Below are 22,500 nucleotides of genomic sequence, written 5' to 3'. Positions count from 1 at the left end.
CCTCCTTCTCTGAGAGACATTCTTGGTATTGATAAACAGATATAACTCAAACAGTCCAGTCCATAAAACATCTCCTTACATAGTCAGACATTCCAGAGATGTTAAATTCTTAGGCTACACGTGCTATGCTACACACACTAGGCTAAATGTGTCCCACCGCTGAGGCAGTGCAGGTCCTAACTCTTCAATGATATGATACGCTCAGGAACCCTTGTCCTTTTCCCTCCAGGTACATTGAAACACACGGGTAGCGTAGCATGGGGAAGTACCAGCCTCACGGCCACTACATTTATTGGTGAGGGAAGAAAGGAAAATAAGGAGAGAGTAATCATAAATAATAATTAATTTTATTTACAGAGCGTGAAGACATTCTCAAAGTGCTGGAACAATCATAAAAGTCATTAAGAAAAGGCTGTGATGGGGAAATTCAAATCTGTCTCTCTCTGGTGAAGACATGCCCTGGTTATTATCCTCTGTCTAAAGACACCTGTTTTGTCATGTTAACTCAGGGTTTTTTCTCCCTGCTCCAAAGATGGGACTGTTCTTCTTTTGTCATACTGTTAAAAGGCATGTCAACAGCCCATTTGAATAAGCTCTATGAAGCTGAGACTCATGCCTAGGTCTTTACGTTTTACTTATAGACTATAGACTATAGGCTAGACCGATGTTAGAACTTCTTTCTTAAGTTTGTTTGTCAAGAGCTTGTGTGACTAAGATGATGATGTCTAGAAAGAAATTAGTTCATTCGTCATACAGTTTAGCACACCAACGTGCAATGGGCGTGCACACTTGGAAGACGCACACACATTTGTGGTCAACGATGAAATGTGTTCTTTGCCTTTGACCCATCCGTGCTGTCCCTCCTCAAAGGGCCGCCAGGAGCAGTGTTCTGTCCAATCCTGGTCAGGGACGGACAGGAGAGCGATCTGTTCTTCTGCCTGTTTTTATATTGTGGTCTGTTTTGCGGAGGAAACCCTTGTGAACATGGGGAGAACATGCAAACTCCACACAGAAAGGCCCGGGAGATCTGCCTGTGTACCTGACAGCCTTGGGGAGAACTCGCTCCCCAGTGCCAACAGCATCCCAAGTGGGAATCGAACCCAGGACCTTCTTGCTGTGAGGCAACAGTGCAAAGCACCGTGCTTTGACCAAGTCTACTTTTAGTCAGGTCACCTTCTGAGATCACTTAAGTCCAAGCATGGAAAGAGGTGATCCAACTTATTGATCTCTTAGGGAGAGGGGTCCAATCATGATAACCAATCACTCAAGCTTATTTGGCTAGAAGCCCAACCTCTATAGTCTTTTCTTTCCTGATCATAAATTGTCTCTATATTCTGAGCACATATTTGCATTTGTGCATTTTTAGATCCTGGCAACTTCAACTGCTGTCCAGTTGTAGTTTTGAGTTCAGCTCCATGGTCATCCCTGAATAAACGTGCTTTGTGCGTTCATAGCTGTATTCCAAATTGGTTAGTTCCGGTGTGGTCCTGGTCCGTGATCACGCAGGTCAATATGCTACATTACCCCACTTTGGACTGATGAGCTTCCTAGACCATCAGTCCAGACTAAGCTGAGGTGACACCGGCTACACACACGAGACACACCGGTCCATCTTCCTTGGTGAACGTCGTGGAGCGGATCTTGCATCCTTGTCGTCCTCTGGTGATTCTCTCAACTTTGGTCTTTGTAATGGAATTTTATTGTTTAAACTCATGTACATGTTTAAACGTATATATCCTGTGAAGTAATGTCTACATCTGATCGACCTTCAGGAATATACCAGAATGCTCTAGGAGTTTCCCCTCACTGGGTGAGAGTTCAATAAAGTCCATCATCAGGTGTTCAAATGGCGCTGTTGGAATAGGATGAGCAGCCTGTGCGATTTGAATTCCCCGCCCAACATTGTTAGTAGCACAGATCATGCATTGTTGACAAAATTTGTCAGCAAACACTGTGGACCTTCTGGTATATTCCTGAAGGTCAATCAGATGTAGACATTACTTCACAGGATATATAAGTTTAAACATGTACATGAGTTTAAACAACAACATTCCATTACATCTTGCGTGTGAGGTCCGTCTGTCTGTCTCATCTAGAGGTGGAGGTGAAGGGTCAGATAATATTGGTACCCTGGAACATGTCATTTTCCCTCCATTTCAAGCAGAGGGCAAGTCAACATTGCGCCGAACATTGATTTGTCAGGCTTGCTGAGATTGACCTCACGCATTGATCGCTGCCTCTGGGCTTGTTTACTTGTTTACTATGTCTGAAATATATATATATTATATTTATATTTATTAATTATATATATATAATTAATAAATATAAATATTATATATTTATTTAAAAGAAAGTCAAAGTATATTTTGTTCACTTGTTTACTTACTTTACTTTGTTACTCTACTTATTAAGCATTAGGAGCTAGCAATAACATTTCACTGTACATCATACTTGTATGAATGGAACATGTAACAATTAAAGCTGACTTTGACTTTGAATAAAGGCACTCTCCCCTGATGGCCTCTGGCATTTGATAACTCTCCGATAGCCCAGGTTGGGATGACGCTGTTGGTCACATGGCACGATGGGGCTTTCACAAGAGAGCTAGGGAGGGTTGAGGTAGGGAGGGTTGAGGGGGGGAGGGAGGGAGGGAGAGAAGGATACAGAGCGAGAGTGGGAAAGAAAGGGGAAGAGAGAGAGATACAGCGCAAGAGGGAGAGAATGAGAGAGGGATAGAAGGAAGAAGAGAGATACAGAGATAGATTCTCATCAATAATTTACTCTTATGATCCAATTCTAATCAATTATTTACTATTATGATGATTTAGATGGTAAGAGTGATTTTGCTTCAGTTACATATTGGCAAATTGTTCTGACTGACAAAAAAACAGTTTCTGTTGATTTTCTACCGTCACGTCGCTTTGGCAATACCATGCTTGTCTTCGGTCGTGCCAATAAAGCATCTTTGAATTTGAGTAAGAGAGTGATGGACGAAAGGTAAGCCGAAGAGAAAGAGCAACTGCAGGGACACTCACTACAACTCTGACCTTCACGCTAGGCACACTGAGGAAGGTCAGCTGATTTAATCAGTCAAATGGACTGACAAACATTCACGCTGGCTGACACACACACACACACACACACACACAGCATGTGACACATGCTTCACAGTACAGTACACACATGCTTCACACACCCTAGCCCTTTGCCCTCCTATTCAATATGATGAGATGGGGGGTTCATCGGTGTTCAGAAGATAAAGTGGAATATAAAGGTGAATGTTGATTAGATCTGACTACAGGGCTGATTGAATCCATGTAAGGCTTTATATCCACTATAAAACCACAGAGCAGGACAGGCACTTGATGTTCACTTGACTTCAAGTCAGTACAAAATGGTCAAGTTGACCTGCTTATCGTGTGTGTGTGTGTGTGTGTGTGTGTGTGCCTACGTGTGTTTACTGTACAGTATGTGTGCCTTGCCCTGGAGGTTCTTGGCCACAGATATACACTGACCTGGAAAAGGACACTGACAGCTGTTCAATGGGTAACCATGGCGATGAGTGGCACAGCAAACACCCAGAGGCCCACAGAAGAATTCCCTCCCTCATATACATGTGTGTGTGTGTGCGTGCACGCACGCACACACACACACACACACACACACACACACACACACACACACACACACACACACACACACACACGTCTAAAAACTAGACTTAAAAAAACCAACAACTAACTAAATCTGTATTGCGTGTTTACAAAACCCCCTCAATATGACAAACAGCAGTTTGAGGATCACTAAATAGTCATATTTTATCGTCAACGTCCATGTCCTGTGAGAAGTGTGAACAGCTCTGAGTCTTTGAAGCCCTTTTTTCAGGTGTACCAAAATTCACAGAAGTATAGCTTCTTCAAATATTTGCAGATTTCAATGCATGGCACATCATTTGAAAGCTTACAATTGCCAGTTTCATAATCTGTAAAATAAATAAATAAATAAATGAAAAATGAAAAATGACCTTGGCCTACATCAGGACCAAACCTCCAGTGGTGGTCACATATAGCGGACACCACCCAGAGAACTACAAATCCCATTCGCATGAGCAACTACAACGCTACAGCCCCTCACCCCCAACTCAAAAATCATGACGCTAGTGCAGTTACCAAAGCAAACATTTATACTTGGAAGTTCTGTGGCTCTGCAACAAAATGTGGGCATTAACATTCAAAAATACACAATACTGTAGGAGAAGTGAGAAATCTCTCCATCTCAAATTCCCATATGTGCTACTATTCCCGTTTCTATACAGTCCCCCATCCAGGTTTGGACTCACACAGTAAGAGGACTAAAACATTCTCTGCTGACCACACACACATACTTACACATGCATGCACACACACACACACACACACACACACACACACACACACACACACACACACACGCACACACACACACACACGCTGTACCTGTAGGCCATGCCGGTCTGGTACTTGACTGTCTCGTGTAGCGAAAGCGAGTGGACATTTAAGAATTCCTCCAGCTGTTTTATCTCCAGAGAGGTATTGGGTCTTAACCCGGTCCACAGCATCAGAGAGGTATAGGGTCTCGGTCCGGCCGAGCTGTGTCTGCTGATCTTCTCCTGGTCCTGGACCCCGCCGGGGCCCCTATCACCCTGCCTGGGAGCCCCCTTCTGTTTGGGGTTTGGGATCTCTGAACAGGGGGCCTTGTACAGGTACATCTCTCTGACTAGCCACGCGCTCTCCCCGTCTTCCTTTAAGACTTTCCCTTCTTCCGTGTCGTTCTCATGCACATGCACTCCCGGAGGAATCCAGGTCGGCCCCTGGTCAGCCAACACACTGCATGGACGGTCCTCGAACAGCGCGTTGTTCACTGGTTCACTGGTTCACTGGTTGCGAGTGTGTCTCAGTGCAAAACAAATACTTCCTTTTTTTGTGTCTTCTCACTCAGAAGAAAGCAATCCAAATGCTGGGTAAATGCTAGAATTCTATCCCAGGGTCCAGGAAGATCTGGGTTAGAGAAGAGTCAGCGGTAGCCAGGTAGTCCTCCATGGGAAGAGTTATGTCGCATGCCTTCATGTCATTCACTGCATAAGGTTAGCCACAAATATTGGCTGCACACACACACACACACACACATACATTCTCTCTGTCTCTCTCTATCGCTCTCTCACACATGCACGCACGCACACACACACACACACACACACACACACACACACACACACACACACACACACACACACACACACACACACACACACACACACACACACACACACACACACAGATGCCCTCTCTCTTTCTCTCACTCTCTCACCCATAAACACACAGACACTAGCTGTCACTTTCTCCGCTGCTCACCCTGTCTGTCAGCTCACTTTGCTTATGCTCTGTATTAAACGGCATGGGAAACTGGGACATTTTTCCCTCCCTCCATCCATCCCTCCCTCCCTCCCTCCCTCCCTCTATCTCTCTCTCTCATTCCAACCATGTGTCCTACTCTTGTTTTCTCTACCAGTGTCCCATGCCTCTCTCTCTCTCCAACTCTACCCCTCCTCCAGATCTCTCTCTCCCTCCTCCTCTCACTATCCCCCTCTCCCTCTCTTCCCTCCCTCTCTCCCTCCTCCTCTCACTATCCCCCTCTCCCTCTCTTCCCTCCCTCTCTCCCTACTGTTCATCCTGGTTTATCCCCGCTCTACCCCCCCCCCCCCCTCTCTGTCACTGATGTTCCCCCCTGTCAAGTATGTCCCCCCCTCCTATTCTGCCTCCACATACCTCATCATCAGATCTCTCACTCTCTTTCCTGCCCATTTCCTTCCCTCCATCTCTGCCCGGAGCTTTCACTCACCCCCCCCCCTACTCAGACTGTTCTATTTGGCTGCTACAAAGCTTTTAACGTCTCTAGAGAGTTGCCTACAAACACATGTGGGAGCACACACAAAATGCAAACAGTGGAACTATTTGTGTGAAACTGTGCCCTTAAACCTCCATCTTCTGGGAGTCTAGCTTGTGACATCATGTCTGGTTCCCCAGTGGCTTATGGGAATGAACAGGAATGCTACTCTCCCACATCTGCTTAGAAACAGAACTCAAGAACACCTATTCACGTACTTTTCATTTACTTTTGTTAAGGTAAAATAAAAACAAGGGCTATCATTAGATATGTCTCACCCCACATTACTACAGACCCGACTCCATGTTCTCCCTACATCAGGATCACATACCTGTGTTCTTCTTAACCCCAGGTAAACAAGTTTCAAGCAAAGAAATAGGCAAAATCCAAGAAACATTTAAATTTCTAAGTAAGAGGCCCTCTTACTGCCTGACTTCGCTGAGCTTGGCGGGGGGGGGAGGGGCGCGATGTTGATCTTGGATGTTGGTGGGGCAGACCGAGGGACATACCCTGGTGTTCCTAATGGGATGTTCCTTGTTGGATCACTGTACTGCCTGCTGACATGCTGTTCCAGTTGCTCCCTGGTGACTTCCATGTTCCCACTGTTTTTCTCCCCCCGCAGCTGTCTGGCGTGCTTGAAAGGGTCCTTGAAGAAATTGGCTCTTTCTTTTTCTTTCCGTTTCCTGCACTTGCAGATCCGTTCAGCTCTGCGAAGGCTGGCTAGCCTTTGATCTCCTCCCACAGTGCTTTCAGGCCTCAGTTGCCTTCCTCCAGTTCTTGCAGAGTCGTCGTCGCCTTTGCACCAGCTGAATGATCTCCTTTTCATCCTTCCCTTCTCTTTCACAGCAGTCCTCTGTTTGGTGGCGACTTCGCCGAACCTGTCTTTGCACTCCTAGTATAGGATGTCCCCAAACACGTTAAGCTTGGACTCCACTCCACTCCTTGCAACGACCCCTCCAATATCTTGATCAGGCCCGCAACCAGTTTGCTCCATGCCTCTACCTCGTTCGTCTTCGGCTATTTGATCTTGCTCCTCCTGGCTGGGTCCTCGCTCTCTGCTTTTTGACTTGGCTAATTTCCGAGGGGACTGGTGGGAACTTGTTCTTGGCGCTCACACGGGGGGGACTCTCTCCCTCCGCTGATGGGCTTTCTTCCTATTCTTCTTCCCTGCCTTCAGTAACGTCGGTCCGTCAGCACTGTTGGTCCCTGTCGTCTGACCTGGCGCTGCAGTGCAAGGCTGCTGTTGCTCCTTTCTCACCAATCTTTCTTTCCCTGGTGTATTCGCCATTGAATGTGGTCACTTTCTCCCATCTGCATCCACATCCCCACAGGGTCTTCTTCTCCTTGTCTGTTTCCATTGCAGTCAATCCGTCGGACCTGTCAGGCCCATCTTCCATCAGGGCCTGCGGGTTGTCTTCTCTTTGTAGTCTTCGTAGTTAGGGTTGGGTAACCCAGTGACTACTGTGAACAGGGCAGCTGGAATCCAGGGAAGACTGGAGGACAGCCAGGAAAGAATGGATGGTGGTGGGAAAGACCGCACTGGCAGTGGACGGCTAGTTATCCAACCAACTAGTCTCTCAAAGAGTGACACCATCATCATCATCATCATCATCATCCTCTCCGACTGGACTACACATCCTACAGCACAGACTCTACAAGCAGTGGCTTCACACAATAGTGTGATGAGAATACAGTATGGCACAGCGGAATAGAAATCCAACCAAACTCTTATGAACCATCAGGCACCCAGAACAAATTATAAAGTATTACATTTTTTTAAATGAAAAAGTAACTAAAGCACTTTAACAGTTTCACTCCACAAGATGTTTTAATGAGTTCACTTTTCTTCTCTCTCTCACTTGCTCTCTCTCTCTCTCTCTCTCTCCCTCTCTCTTTGAGAAGCTGGTCCCCACCCAATGGTGTCAGGAAAACAACCTCCATTTGAACATCAGCAAGACTAAGGAGATGCTGGTGGACTTTGGAAGGAAGCAAGGAAGGAACTACACCCCTCTAATCATCAGTGGGACCCTTGTAGAGAGAGTGGACAACTTCAAGTACCTTGGCGTCCAGATCACCAAGGACCTGACATGGGTCAACACACATAGACAGACACTGTGGTGAGGAAAGCACGTCAGAGACTGAACCACCTCAGACAACTGAGGAAATTCAGAGCGTCCCACCAGATTTGACGGAGCTTCTACTCATGCACGATCGAGAGCATCCTAACTAGGAACATCACCACCTGGTAAGGGATCGCAAGGCCATACATCGAGTGGTACGGTCAGCCGAACGTACCTTGTGGGGGCCAGGCCACCTCAAGGACATCTACACCAGAAGATGCAAGACCAAGGCCAACAGGATCCTGAAACACCCCAGCCACCCAGGAAAGTGACTGTTCTCTCTGCTACAGTTAAGCAAGAGATACCACACTCACACGGCGAGGCTCAGGAAGAGCTTTGTCCCGCAAGCCATCCGGCACCTGAATGACTCAAACTAAAACATCAAATGTACATAGAATATCTACTGCACATAACATAACCACATTCAAATGTCTATATACCCAGGGTTGGGGAGTAACGGATTACATGTAACGCCGTTACGTAATCAGATTACAAAAAAACAGTAACTGTAATCCGTTACAGTACAATTTAAAATATGTAATCTAGATTACAGTTACATTTGCATAGTAACGGGGATTACAGGCGTGATTACAATCACCCCTCGCCTCCTCATCAGTTTTACAAAATAGCTTTAAAAAAAAAAGAAGTAGGCTAGTAATAGGCTACCAATTGCGCGCAGCGCGCCAACAAGATTCCCACTGATGTGCTCGTTGGACCACAGCTGCCAGACAGACAGCGAGCAGCACGGGCATCATGGCAGAAATACCGCAATGTGCATTAAAATCCTGGAAATACCAGCATTTTTTTTATTTACCTGTCACAGTACCACAACAATATTACAGCACAGTGTAAACTATGCCTCCCAGCCAACTAAACCCTCTTGACGGCCAAGGACTCAATGTCCAACCTGAAAAAACATTTGCCGGTAAGTTAACGTTAGCTAATGTCAAACGTTAGGGTAGCTAACGTTAACCTTACTTCCACTGACAGCTAAATTAGCTAGCAGTAGGCTTCTACAGTAGCCTATAGCACTAGTTCAACCAGAAAACCAGACCCAAGCGCCCATTCAGATTATTTTCACTCAATAGTGCCTGTCGGTGTTATGGTGCGTTCGTTTGTGGTCGCAAGTGGCAAAATACCTACCTCCGACCTGTGTGCATTCGAGCTATAGCGAATGATACGATGATGATATGATATTGACATCAGCCGGCAACTGGAGGCTGAGAAACATCAGAATTCGCGACGAGGAAGTGCGAGTTCATGCAGCGTTTTATTTTATCATTCCTAGTAGCAAGTCGCAATTTGCCACCTCCCAGTTATAAACGAACGCTGAGCTATAACTAACTGGTCAGTGGGTGCTTTATCCATATATAAGGCTGCGTGTCCACTGGCAAGCTGTATAGCTGAATAGCGCCAATCACAGCTGCTTAGAATGCATTAGATCTGGAGTTTAGAGCTGGCTCCGACGTTTACACCTAACGTTAGCTACATTAGCAAAGAGTGTCGTGTTTTGCAGACTGCAATTAACTAGCCAAGGCAAGATGACACGCACCCTAACCTCTTGGCATTAACACTTGCTCTAACTGGGCGGGCGCTGGGCAACTGCTGTTCTATGTTGTCAGCTCTAGAACACAGAAAAAGAATAAATAATGTAGGATTTCTGGTGAAATACACAGTACATTTTATATCTGGTGAATTACACAGTACATTTTATTTAAAGTAATCCAAAAGTAACTGAAAGTAATCCCTTACTTTACTTTTACATTGTGGTAATCGGATTACGTTACTGACTACAATTTTTCACAAGTAACTTGTAACTGTAAGGGATTACTTTTTAAAAGTAACCTTCCCAGCCCTGTATATACCTTACCCCCCACCCCCAGAGATTCTTTATTATAGTTATAGCATGTACATAACTCACCCATGCCCCCCCAGTTGTTTATTTATTTATTTATATCCATATACAGCCTGTACATAATCCATCCATACTGATACTGTATCTATCTTCTTACCCTTATTTTATACTGTATAGAAATGGTACTTATTGTGTAATTTGTAAATTTGTAACTTGGCTATTGGAGTCTATCTGTTATTGAGTATAATCCTTGGCAGGAGTCGGCAGCAACATTTCACTGTGACTGTACACGTATGTTACATGTGACAAATAAAGAAATCTCTCACTCTCTCACTCTCTATTTCACACTCTCTCCAAGGTTATAATAGTTTTGCTTTTTTCATTAGTTTTTATTTTTATGTCGTTTTAACTTTTTGTTTTCATTTTCAAACTTTTCGTTTTAATTCGTCTTTGAAGCTAGTTTGCTAGTTTAGTTTTTATTTTTAGAAAAAGCTTAGTTTTAGCTTAGTTTTTATTTTAGTTTCATTATTATTTAAAGTTTTTTTTTCTTCTGCGCTAGCCTCGTGAGACTATCCTGATCTCGCAAGCTCACATTGTTTCACTCCGTGTGAAACAAACCATCTGGCACGTCAGGTTATTTCTGTGCAGGGGCACAGCTAATAAATAAATAGAGGATATTTCATATCCGCCCAAAATACTAGACTTATGTACGTATGTATGAAATTAATTTATATAATTCAGAAAATCAATATTCTATAATTTAATTTAGTTTTGTAAACACACAATACAGTTACAGTAAGTTATCTTTTTTTTGTAAAGCCTAGTATTTATTTTATTTCAGTTAACTAAAATGTTTTATCGCATCTAGATTTAGATTTTTTTTTAGTTCTTATTAACTATAATAACTCTGTCTCTCTCTCTCTCAACCCCCCCCCCTGCAGAGTTGAGAGCTGTCACATACCGCTGAGAGTGTGAGCAGAATACAAAAATACACTGGGAGAGGACAGAAGGGAGAGAGGGAGGGAGAGAAGGGAGGAGAGGAAGAGAAAGGGAGGCAGGCTGGAGGGGACACCAATAAGCACAGGAATCTGCCTCTGTGCCCCACGAGAGGCGGGGAAGATTTGATCTCACCCCTCTCTAAAGAGAGACCAGCAGAACACTCCCCTGTTTTCCTCCACCACCACCACCCCCCGCCCTCTCTCTCTCCCCCTTAAGGTCTCTACATAAATTAATTATCCATTGCAGAAAATGAACTGACAGTGCTGGGGGACCACTGATCAGTACTGATGGATCTCGTTGTCTTTTATTATTGTCCTTATTTCAGCTCTGCATTGTGTTTTCATTTCAATAAAAGACGGCCCCCAATCTCCCACAATACCACACAGTCCAGTGTCTCCTTTTCAGGTGTATTCCAAATGAATCTCTGCAACACGGGACTTGAGCCTCAGCAAAAGCGATTTATTACAGAAGGTTTGACATATAAAAGACGATGGCATGGCCTAATGTACAGTTGACCTCTCTGTATGCTGTCTGGACCCAAATCAAAGCATTGGTCTCGTTGCAACGTTCTTATGTGGTTTGAGTGTCCCCCCCTTCCTCGTGTCTTCTCCGATAAGACTGTCTCTGGTCTTTTCTGTGGCCTTGTTTTGTCACGTTAAACTACGCCGCCTCGGCGCCCAGGCCTTTATCTCTAACCACAACAATGGTACTGGCACAGAGTGTACCAGCCATGGAATGTCTTTATCTCATAAGTCTATGGAAGAGGGAAACCGTTTCTTACCGAAAACTCAAGCCGACAGCCATACTCAGAGGTCAATCATCATAATTAGGAAATAGCTAACAGGATCATATTAAAAGGCATTTCTCTGAAAATCAACAATATTCAACAGTACAATAGATTCAAGATTCAGAAATCTTTATTGTCCATTTCACAAAGGCATAATATGCCTGTGGGACTAATGTGCTTCTGCAACAGTTGAGTGAGACTAGAGGCAGTACAACCAATCAGCAGGCACACAGAAGGGGCTATTCAATAACCAGGGAAGACCAACGCTACTGAAAGCTGCTGCATCACAGTCAATAAGGTTAGCTGAATGGGAAACAATGCTAGCTATTTTTAGTTTGTTTTGGTAATAAATAAATAAATAAATAAATAAAGACAACTTCTGTGCCCGTTCTGTTCCAGTTCCAAACCAGTATCACTTACAGAACTACCAGGAGAGAACAAGAGCATTGCTGTCCTCTTTCAAATAAAAGAGATAGAAATTCAGGCATAATTTGGTGTTTCTGTTTTTTCTACAGTGTACTGTTTTTCTTAAAAGCTCTGAGGGGAGACCTGCCAGCCAGACAGTGTGTGTGTGTGTGTGTGTGTGTGTGTGTGTGTGTGTGTGTGTGTGTGTGTGTGTGTGTGTGTGTGTGTGTGTGTGTGTATGTGTGTGGATTGGCAGAGGCACAGTTGGAGTGGTACTAGGGCTTCTTCTGCGTTTCTAGGTCAGTCTAAGTGGTTAGTAATTATGCTATGATGCCTGTGGCTGTATGTCCCACTACAGATAACAACCGCCCTGTTCAGCCACACTAACCCCTAGTTATAGAAGTAGAGAGACAATAGGATTCCTCTAAGTGCCAGTAAGGCAGATATTGCATGTATTTTCTATTTCAATATATTTCTATTTATTGAAACAAGAAAACATTTCAGTGATTATGATTAGTGTGTTCATCTTAGTGTGTATGTGTATATGTGTGTGTGCGTGTGCATTTGTGTTGGTGTGTTTCACGAGTGAAGGTCATGAGCTGGGCTAATGTTACACTGATTTACACCACATTCTTTTATATTGGCTCTATGAGTTACTCTCATACAGTAGCAGCTTGAACACACACACACACACACACACACACACCGCTCTGCTGTTGCACCTGTCAGTCTGTCACTTAAAGCATAAACGTCCGCCATCTCGTTTTACAGGACAATAACTGAAGCTGGTCTGAACTCACAGCACAGAGAGGTGCTGCTAAACATAAACTCTTAATGGCCCCCAAACACATTAGTCCCTCTGGAAACAATCTGGGGTCGAGTCCCAGACATCTAGATTGGTGTCCTCTCCTTCTCAGCCACTCTGCCCTGGACGCAATCTGGGGTCGAGTCCCAAATGTCTAGAATGGCGTCCTTTCCTTCTCAGCCACTCTTCGCTGGAAGCATGCTGGGGTTGAGTCCCAAATCGGAAGTTGTGCCGTGCGGTCTTCCTCTTCTACTGTTGCTGGTTATTTATCAACCTCCTTTTGTCTCCTATCCTATTAGGGACTTAGACTGCTACTGTGTTTATGTGTGTGTGTGTGTGTGTGTGTGTGTGTGAGAGAGAGAGAGAGAGAGAGAGAGAGAGAGAGTGCTATGAGCAATGGAGAACAGGACAGAGAGAGGAGATAGGAGAGAGAGAAGGAAGAAGAGAGAGACGGACGGAGGGAGAGAAGAAAGGAGAGATTGAAGGAAGGAGAGAAAAGAAAGGAGGAGAAAGAGGAGGAGAGGGGGAGAAGCAGGATTCCAGTAGATTTGGGGATTTAGGCTTGAATGATGGGAAGGTGGGAATTGGACTTGGTCGGATTAGGAATTTGGGGGAAGGGATGGAGAGAGAGAAAGACTGACTTAGGGCTGGGAGGGGGGTGAGGAAGATGCGGCACCCAAATCCACTGAGACTGTAGAAAGGGAGTGTGTGTGTGAGAGGGAGAGAGAGAAAGAGAGAGAGAGAAAAGGAAAGGAGGTAAGAGTGCATAAGCAGAGGCATCAGCTCACGACCAACTTGTCCTCTTTTCCTACATTCATCCGCTACCCATCTCCCTCTCCATCCCTCCCACACTCTCTCCTTCTCTACCCTTCCCACTGGCTAATCTACAAGGGTGGCACAGGGTGGCAGATGCCACCCCCGAAAAAAGTCTTGCCACATCACTTGCCACCCCAGCTACACAGACCAACTGATAATAATTTGTTTTCTTATTATTATTGGATGTTTATGGGTCAATGACATATAAGGTGTCTGATGTCATTCAGTACAATGCAGAGAGCCCCCTTGTGTAAATGTTTTGCCCATTTTCATAATCACAAGTTTATATATCCATGCGTAGACTGGCAGAAATATAACCACCAAGAAAAAAATACATAATTTTATTTTGAATACCACATAAATACATAAAAATCTGCGTTACACTGAATGCCATTAGACGTCATTGACCCTTAAAACAGTTCTTTCTGAATTCAGTGTAAAATCCTGTAATATCATTTTTGAAGAAGAAACTTGCTGCTGTGCCACCCCCCCTTCCCGAAAATGTTTGTGCCCAATGTGCTGGCCGCTGCACATGGATTTGAATTTCCAGCGCGTTGCTGTCTTTCTGGACACAAGACAAGACTTCAGGTGTCTCTCTCGTTTGAGTCTTTTTTTTCATAAGGAGACAACAATAATGAAGTCTATTCAGGTTGGTAGAACTTTAGCTATGGTAGATAGCTAGCTAGCTGTTGAGTTGTACATGGCTAGCTAACGTTAATTAGCTGCTGTTTCTTACTAACAAGCACATCAATAAAAGAACCGTAGCTATCATTGCAAGCCAACTGACTGGGTAGCTACTGTAGGTACAGTACCAGGGCTAGCTAGCTAACTTGTATAGTTCAGGTAGACCTAATGTTAGCTATCGTTAGAGTTATTGCATTAAAGTTAAAGTCCCACTGATTTATCACACACCTGAGTGTATGAAATTTGTTCTCCGTATTTGACCCATCCCCTGGGGGAGCGGTGAGCAGCAGCGGTGCCGCGCTCGGGAATCATTTGGTGATCTAACCTCCCAATTCCAACTCTTGATGCTGAGTGCCATTATCTCTTACAAACAATTTTTTATGTGTGTTAAAATATGACTGTTGCAGGCATAATAAAGAAGGCCTACAAAATGAAGAGGAAGGGGGATATTCATTTTTCTTGTGGAAAGAGACAGAAAGAGAAAGGAGCTGTAGCGACAGAGACAGAAAGGACTCCTGATACTAGTGCAGCCAGCCAGTGTGAGACTGAGGAAGAGACGCCAGCCCCTAGTTCAGGCACAGCTTCAGCTCATCCTCATGGTATGGTTTTTAGGATCCAATAGACCATTTCCCCAGCATCCATGTTGAGGTGTCATAGCAGAGTAAACACAGGTGTGATTAATAACATGAATTATGGCCCTGTTCTATCTAGTGCATATATGTCAGAGTCAAGGCCCGCGGGCCACATCCGGCCCGCGAGAAGGTTTTTTACGGCCCCTGGGATGATCTTGATTTATTATTAGAACCGGCCCGCAGACCGCAGCAAGCCGGCAGCCCGCAGATCTTTTACACGCACCAATACTACATTTCCCACAATGCAACGGTGACGCACCGAGCAGTAGGCTGCTTCATTTCAATATTTATTGGCACAGCAGTCGTCAGCATCACAGTAAAATTAACTTTCAGATACCCATCAAAAATGGCAAAACGGAAGGTGGACACTGAGAACCGGGGGTTTCAAACAAGGTGGGAGTCGGAGTATATGTTCACGGAGGTAGCTGGAAAACCTGTGTGTCTTCTGTGTGGAGAAAGTGTGGCGGTACTGAAAGAGTATAATCTGAGACGACATTATGAAACGAAACACGCGGACAAAAACAAGAATATGGACATGGAACAAAGGTTACAAAAGGCAGAGGAATTAAAACGAGGCCTCAAATCTCGACAGGCTCTGTTCAAAAAAGCCAAATCACAAGGCCAGGCTGCTGTCAAGGCCAGTTTTATTTTGGCAGAAGAGATCGCTAAATCAGCCCGGCCATTTACGGAGGGGGATTTCATCAAAAACTGCATGATTAATGTTTGTGATGAAGTTTGCCCAGAAAAAAGGCAACTCTTTTTAAATGTGAGTCTGAGCAGAAACACCATAAGCCATAAGAAAATATTGCTTTATTTATCTGATCATATTGGAATATATTTGTTAGGTTTTCAGTAGGTTCAATTAGGTTCACTAGACTATATGCGTCATTTAAAAATTTTTCAATGAACATTCGAACAGTCCGGCCCTCGGCTTGTAGCTAAATTTTTTATTTGGCCCTCCGTCCATTTGACTTTGACACCCCTGATCTAGTGTGTCACAGCTAAATCCTAAATGGAACAGGGCCATCGTTACTGTTTAATTACACCTGTGTTTGCCATGCTATGAAGAAACTATAGAATACTTACTGTATTGTTCAAAGATTATGCTTAATATTTATATTTACAGTGGCTGGCCTACTAATCCCAAATAACTGGGAAATCAATGTATGCCAAAATGCTTGGATCTCAGGAGGTTAAAGGGGTAATTCAAATGTTTTGACATAGAGCCTCATTTTCCACTTGATGAATATGATTAATGGAGACCAGATCAGTGTATGAGAATCGGGCAGATCATACACTAACATAAACTGGTCACTTAAATATCTGACTGCCACCCTTTTGCCACCCCAAGTATAAATCTCTAGAATCGCCACTGACCCCTCCCTCTCCATCCCTCCCACACTCTCTCCTTCTTCTTCTTCTTCTTCTCTCTCTCTCTCTCTCTCTCTCTCTCTCGTGTGTTTTGTTGCCATGGCATCAGTGAGATGTCAACAGTCAGCCCTACATGGTGGCCAGATGCCATGCACCCCACTAGCGCCGCTATGCGCTGGCCTGAACAGCAAGGTTCACACAAGTGCATACTCACAAAATGGAAGAATGAGTGGGTCTTGTCATCAAAGTTCACGTATATTCGACTCTAAAAATATGGTGGGCATGCCACATGCACACACACGTGCACGCGTTGACCCAGCGTTAACACAGTGAGATTAACACAGTGCCAATGATGGATGTGAATAAAAGCTTTTAGCTTACATACCCCATGTGTGTGTGTGTGTGTGTGTGTTTGTGTATGCGTGTGTTGAAAGACAGCTGCTGAACCATGCCACCATATGACAGTTGAAACTCACTTGAAACTGAAAAGCATGAATGAACAACAGTGATCCAGCCTCTAAACTCTAAACTACCAGAGCAACAGGTGATGCCAATCAAGTACTGTCATTAGCCAAAAAATCACACACTCCCTATTTAAACTGTTTAAACTACCACACACAAACACACACAGACACACTCTCTCTCTCTCTCTCTCTCTCTCTCTCTCTCTCTCTCTCTCTCTCTCTCTCTCTCTCACCTGTAGGGCATGCCCGTCTGGTGTGCCACCATGCTCTCCTTGCCCAGTCCAAACATCTTCAGGTACCAGCTCGTCTCCATCTCTCTGATCACCGTCGCCTTGCGTCTCCGCTGCACCCCCTCCGCTGATGCGCCGCCCTGCTGGGTGGGGGTGGAACTGCGTCTGTCCCTGACGGCACGCTGAGTGCTGCTGGAGGACAGCGATAGTTTTCGGCGGGAGGGGAGTGGCTGCAGGGGACCCCCGCTGCTCCTGGCGGCGAACATGGCCTCAGAGACCCCGCCCCTGAGTGGTTAAATGTTCAGAGGTTAAAAAAAGGCAATGGGGCGGGGGTGCCTCCGTTTTCAAAGTCCCTCCCAAAGTGTTCCGTCTACGAAGAGGTGGTCATCCCAGCATCAGTGTGGCGTGCGCTTCAGAATGTGCACGTCAACAAGTTGCTCTCTTTTTCTCTTTGTCCGTCTCTCCCTCTGTCTGTCTCTCTGACAGGTCAGCTGGTCTCTCTCTTTTTGACCTCTTCCTGTTTGGCCTGCGTTTCATTCTCTCTCTGTGTCTCTCTGTCCCCACCGCTCGGCTCTCTGGTCTCTTATAGCTTCTCCTGTCCTCATGCTGAAACTGGATCCTGGTTTTCTTGTCCCGTCACTGGCCAGGGTGGAAGGAGTCTGACATGCCAGGGTGTCTCTATCACACACACACACCCACGCACACACACACACGCACGCACGCACGCACGCACGCACACACACACACACACACGCGTAAAAACTTTAAACACAGGCTTACACACACACACAGAAACACAGTAGGCTTTTTTGCAGGCAGATGCCTGTTTGTGAATATAAACAATACAAACCATAAAAGCTTATAGTTAGCGGTACAATCCCCGCACACACACAGACACACACACACACACACACACACACACACACACACACACACACACACACACACACACTCACAGACTGCTTATAACAGTAAAGAGTTTATATTTACACACATACAGTCCTGAAGCAGACTTTCTGTCTTCACGACATTCCTCATGTCACAAGACCACAGTTTTACTGTGAGAGAAACTTGACTGCTACCTTCACACTCGAGCTTGGATACACACACACACACACACACACACACACACACACACACACACACACACACACACACACACACACACCACATACACACAACCACAACCTGCCACAAGAGAAGCTACAACAGGGCCAACACTACACTAACCCTTATTGATTTTTCATACGTTACGTCATACGCATGCAAATTATAGCTGTCCCACAAAGGGATGAGATTGGCTGTAAAAACAGTGAACAAAATGGAGCAGAAAAGTACCCAAGGCAGATTTTAAAAAGAAGATAATGTCATACCATTGCAATCAAGCTAAACACCTGGTATAAACGCAAAGCTCCACATAATAACGATGCAAATGGGAGCAAACCCGACAGCCACAGTTTGTGTGCGTGTGTGTGTGTGTGTGTGTGTGTGTGTGTGTTTGTGTGTGTGTGTGTGTGTACATGCATGTGGTGAAGTTTCAACATCGACCAGGGCCTCTATCGTTTCCCCCTAGCGCAAACTTTTAAAGAGACTTTAATTTCTTCCTGGGAAACTTTCTTTTCCATGGCCGAGGCAGGAACTATATTTCTCGCCTGACTGTGCCGCTGAGGAGACGAGACAGCGTCGCACCCGAAAGCCGCTTACCTGAAGGTGAGAGGAAGGACTTGGCAGCAGACGAAGGCGTTCAATCATTGTTTCTGCGCAGAGCCGAGGCGTATGCAGATGAGATGCAGATTCCTGTCATGTGGACCGGGGAACAGAGGACTACTGATCAGAAGTTCAGTCAAGCAGGTCTAGTCTACAAATTAAATTTAGACAAAGTCACTCAATTAAGTCTGGATAAGGCCAGCTAGCATGTCTAGGGGCGAGGGTAGAGGCCTAGATCCTCTTGTGTTTACACACAGAAAGGGCACACTATAGATTGTGCTATTCCCAACAGTCAGTACTGTAATTATCAGGCTAATTCCACTCTAGTTACTTGAATGGATTTGGTTACTCACGAAAAATAATCAGCAGATAATCAACAATTTATTATCGGGCTAGTTCAACCTTAGCCACCCCAATCAAACAAGCACTTCTACAGCTTTGTAGATGGAAAATATTTGGAATGAAAAGGGACATGTATCTGGGCAATGAGGACAGACTTTGGGTGTGGACAGCTCCACAGTCCTCGCCTCCTCAGTCCAAACCCGAGCTCCCCAGCCCCTCGACAGGGTGCTGCCACCACCTACGAGAACCCAGTTGACCCTCCAGTCAGTCAGCGCCAGATTAGTTTCCCTGTGACCCGGTGTGCTGTGCTGTCACTTTCCTGTCGTCACCTCTGGATTGATGCTTGGATTCCTCGAACCCTCTTCTGGATTTCTACTATAGTATTGGATTACGGACTATTGGACTGTGTTTTCTGATCGCTGACCCCCCATTGAACTTGACTACGGATGTAGTGTGTGTTTGGATTGGTTTTATTAAAGCCCAGTGGGTATTCATAATTTTCTCCTGCCTCTTGAGTCGTGCCTTTGGGTTCATAAACAACCTTGCCATAACACTAGGTTCAAAACCCGTTTGGTCAGAGGTGACCTGTTCCTCTAGCCTGACGGACTGAATTGCATTTAGTTTCACTTCATTCTTCAGTCTGAACAGGCTCTAATTGCAGCCGTTTTCCGAGATGGGCGTTGCCGAAGAGCGAGTCAGCTCAGCGATTAGTTCGTCCCCTGACTGATTGCGGCGTTTGAAATCCCATTGAAAGGACGCTGATTGTGCTGGTTGTAATTTCAACCAGAGACATGGCTCTGGACGAGAGGCTTTCCAGACCCTGAATCGCATTTTGAAAATTCTGATTCAGGGGCTGGAGCCAGGCTGCTGTTCCTCCTCCATGGCTGGGAACCACTAAACCCTTTCCCCTCGGCTCAACCCTGCTGAGGCAAGAACTCCTCTAATACTCTTAATACACCACTCCACCACGTGGAAAGAAGTGAGGTTGCTTAAAGCGTAACCTGATATTGATGTGTCTTTTTCCCCCTGCATTTTTCTCTAGTTATGAGTTTTACGGATTATGGTACATTCTTATCCAGGAAATGTAGCCCCGGTGACTGACATCAGAACAGTCCTGCATGAGAAGACACCCAGAGAAGTGTTTCTCTCAGAGGGTCAAGTCAACAGATGAGAGGAAGAGCCAACGCTGAATAACTAAGCACAGTAATGAGGGCGGTCAGAGTCCTGGATAACCCAGTGGGAGGCACAGGAAAGGTCATTGTGCGTGCGTATGTGTGTGTGTGTGTGTTTGTGTGATCACGTGTGTGTGTGTGTGTGTGAGAAAGGGAGGGAGACAGATGGAGTGAGAGAGAGGGAGGGAGACAGAGAAAGACAAAGACACCAATACATAAACAGAGAGAGATTAGTAGTAGTAGTAGTAGTAGTAGTAGTAGTAGTAATTTATTTCAGTCTTTGGCAATTTACACACATAGGCATTGAATGTAATACAAAAAAGCAAAACATAGCGAGTAAGACTGAAAAGGTGTAGGCTGAAGCTAAAGCTTATAATGCCTTCCCTTTTTACATTAAATCATAATATAAAACAGTATACTATTTAAACAGTAGCAAAACATAGACAAAACAAAAACAAAAAGTTCTGTAATTTTAAAGCATTATATTCCATAGATTATAGTAAAGTTTTATAATTATTTATCACATTATGTTTAAACATTCTGAAATTTACAAATTGAGCTACAAATTTTTTGATCATTGCCACAGGTATTCCATATCTTTAACAGATACTGTATACATCTCTTTTTTACATTTGTTCTGACCCTGGTCTTTTAGTTCATACAGGCTCTCTCTTCTTTCGAACAAATTCTGAATGCAATATGGGAGTGAATTATTGTGTGCTTTAAGCCATCAGTGCAGTTTTTAGATCGACTAGATCATCACATTTTAGAGTATTTAAAGGAGAAGGCTCTTTTTCGACAACCTGGACCTTATCTACGGCATATTATAAGACGTTTGACTCACCGAGATCACTTTGGTGTAATTCGGAGGCCTGTAGAAGAAATTTAAAATCCAGTACGAGCCAGTAATTTCTGGTAATGCTCCTTCTTATTGAATCTTATAATACTTATTAACTTGTTTTTATATATCTTATATCTATTTTCTGCTTCTTTTGTTCTATATTTTAAGGAACTCTTATATAATAGATTTTTATTTTTACATGCATTTTCTATGCCCTTGGTAATCCATGATTTGTCCACAAACTTATGTTTCCTTCAGTCAGTTTTCTGACAGGACAGTATTTTTCATAAAGCTCCAGTAATGTGGACAAAAAAGCATCATAGGCTTTATTGGGATCATCGTTAGCATACACCTCCTTCCAGTTCTCTTTACTGAGGTCTGCCTTGAGGGCTTCCATGGTTACTATATCGAGTTAGTTTGCAAGTATTATCCCTAAATTCATTTTTACGTTTAAAGAAATGTTGGAAATTGCAAAGACAAGAAGGTGGTCACTTGTGTCATTTATGAGTAGTCCACCTATTATTTTGCTATCAATATTCTTAGTAAATATGTTGTCGATCAGCGTAGCAGTGTCTGGTGTTATTCTACTTGGTTTTATGATCAGAGGAAAGAGACTGCTGCTGTACATTTGATTAATAAAATCTGCTATTTTTGTGTTTCCATGTGGGTTTAGCAGATCAATATTAAAATCACCACATACAACATGCATTTTGTTATTTAAGTTGCCAAACATACCAGCTAATTTGTCATTGAATGTATCTAGGCAAGTTCCTGGACTTCTATAAACACAGCTGATGATTAGATTTTTGGATTTCTCTACATCAATTTCAATGGTTATGCATTCCAGAATGTTATCTATAGTTTTTGACATACTTTTAACCATGCTGCATGTTAAAGCTGTGTCCACATATAAAGCAACTCCTCCTACTCTTTTATTGATCCTATTACTAATAAACAACTCATAACCATCCAGTTCCACATCATAACCTTTCTTGTTGTCAAGCCAGGTCTCTGATATTGCGATCACACCATGTGAGAGGCTTCTACTGTAGTGTATAATAGATAAAGCACCTTCCATCTTTACATTACCAGTGAATTGTTCATCTGTGTAGTACTCACAATTGTTGTCTATATTTTTGTAAATTCGATTAAAACAGAGATGAAGAAAAACATAAAGAGAGAGTTAAGACAGAGATTCAGACGGAGGTGAAGAATAATAATAAGAAGAAGACAGCATGGGAGATATATATAATCAGATATAGACAGACTAGGTGACCTTAAAACCAACATAGAGAGTTCTAACTCCAACACAGACAGAGATGTGAAAGCTAAAACTCAAGGATGTGTG

At 44.1% G+C, this 22,500-nt stretch overlaps 1 protein-coding gene across 2 annotated transcripts in view; it reads right to left on the bottom strand.

The window, feature by feature from the left end:
- kcnab1a (potassium voltage-gated channel subfamily A regulatory beta subunit 1a) overlaps window positions 1-17,200 on the bottom strand; it is a gene marked incomplete at both ends in the record, with an annotated part of 120,801 nt that extends 103,601 nt beyond the window's left edge. The window contains one exon of one of the 2 annotated variants that reach the window (XM_084438452.1): window positions 17,094-17,200. In XM_084438452.1, the coding sequence (XP_084294578.1) occupies window positions 17,094-17,173 (80 nt within the window). Of the gene's footprint in view, window positions 1-4,475; window positions 4,748-17,093 lie in introns of those variants that run through there. The other variant, XM_084438449.1, reaches the window with a different exon arrangement.
- Between the last annotated feature and the right edge of the window lie 5,300 nt (window positions 17,201-22,500).

Source organism: Borostomias antarcticus (genome assembly GCF_949987555.1).
Source record: "Borostomias antarcticus genome assembly, chromosome: 1".
Classification (NCBI taxonomy): Eukaryota; Metazoa; Chordata; class Actinopteri; order Stomiiformes; family Stomiidae; genus Borostomias; species Borostomias antarcticus.
This window is presented reverse-complemented; position numbering and strand designations above follow the sequence as displayed.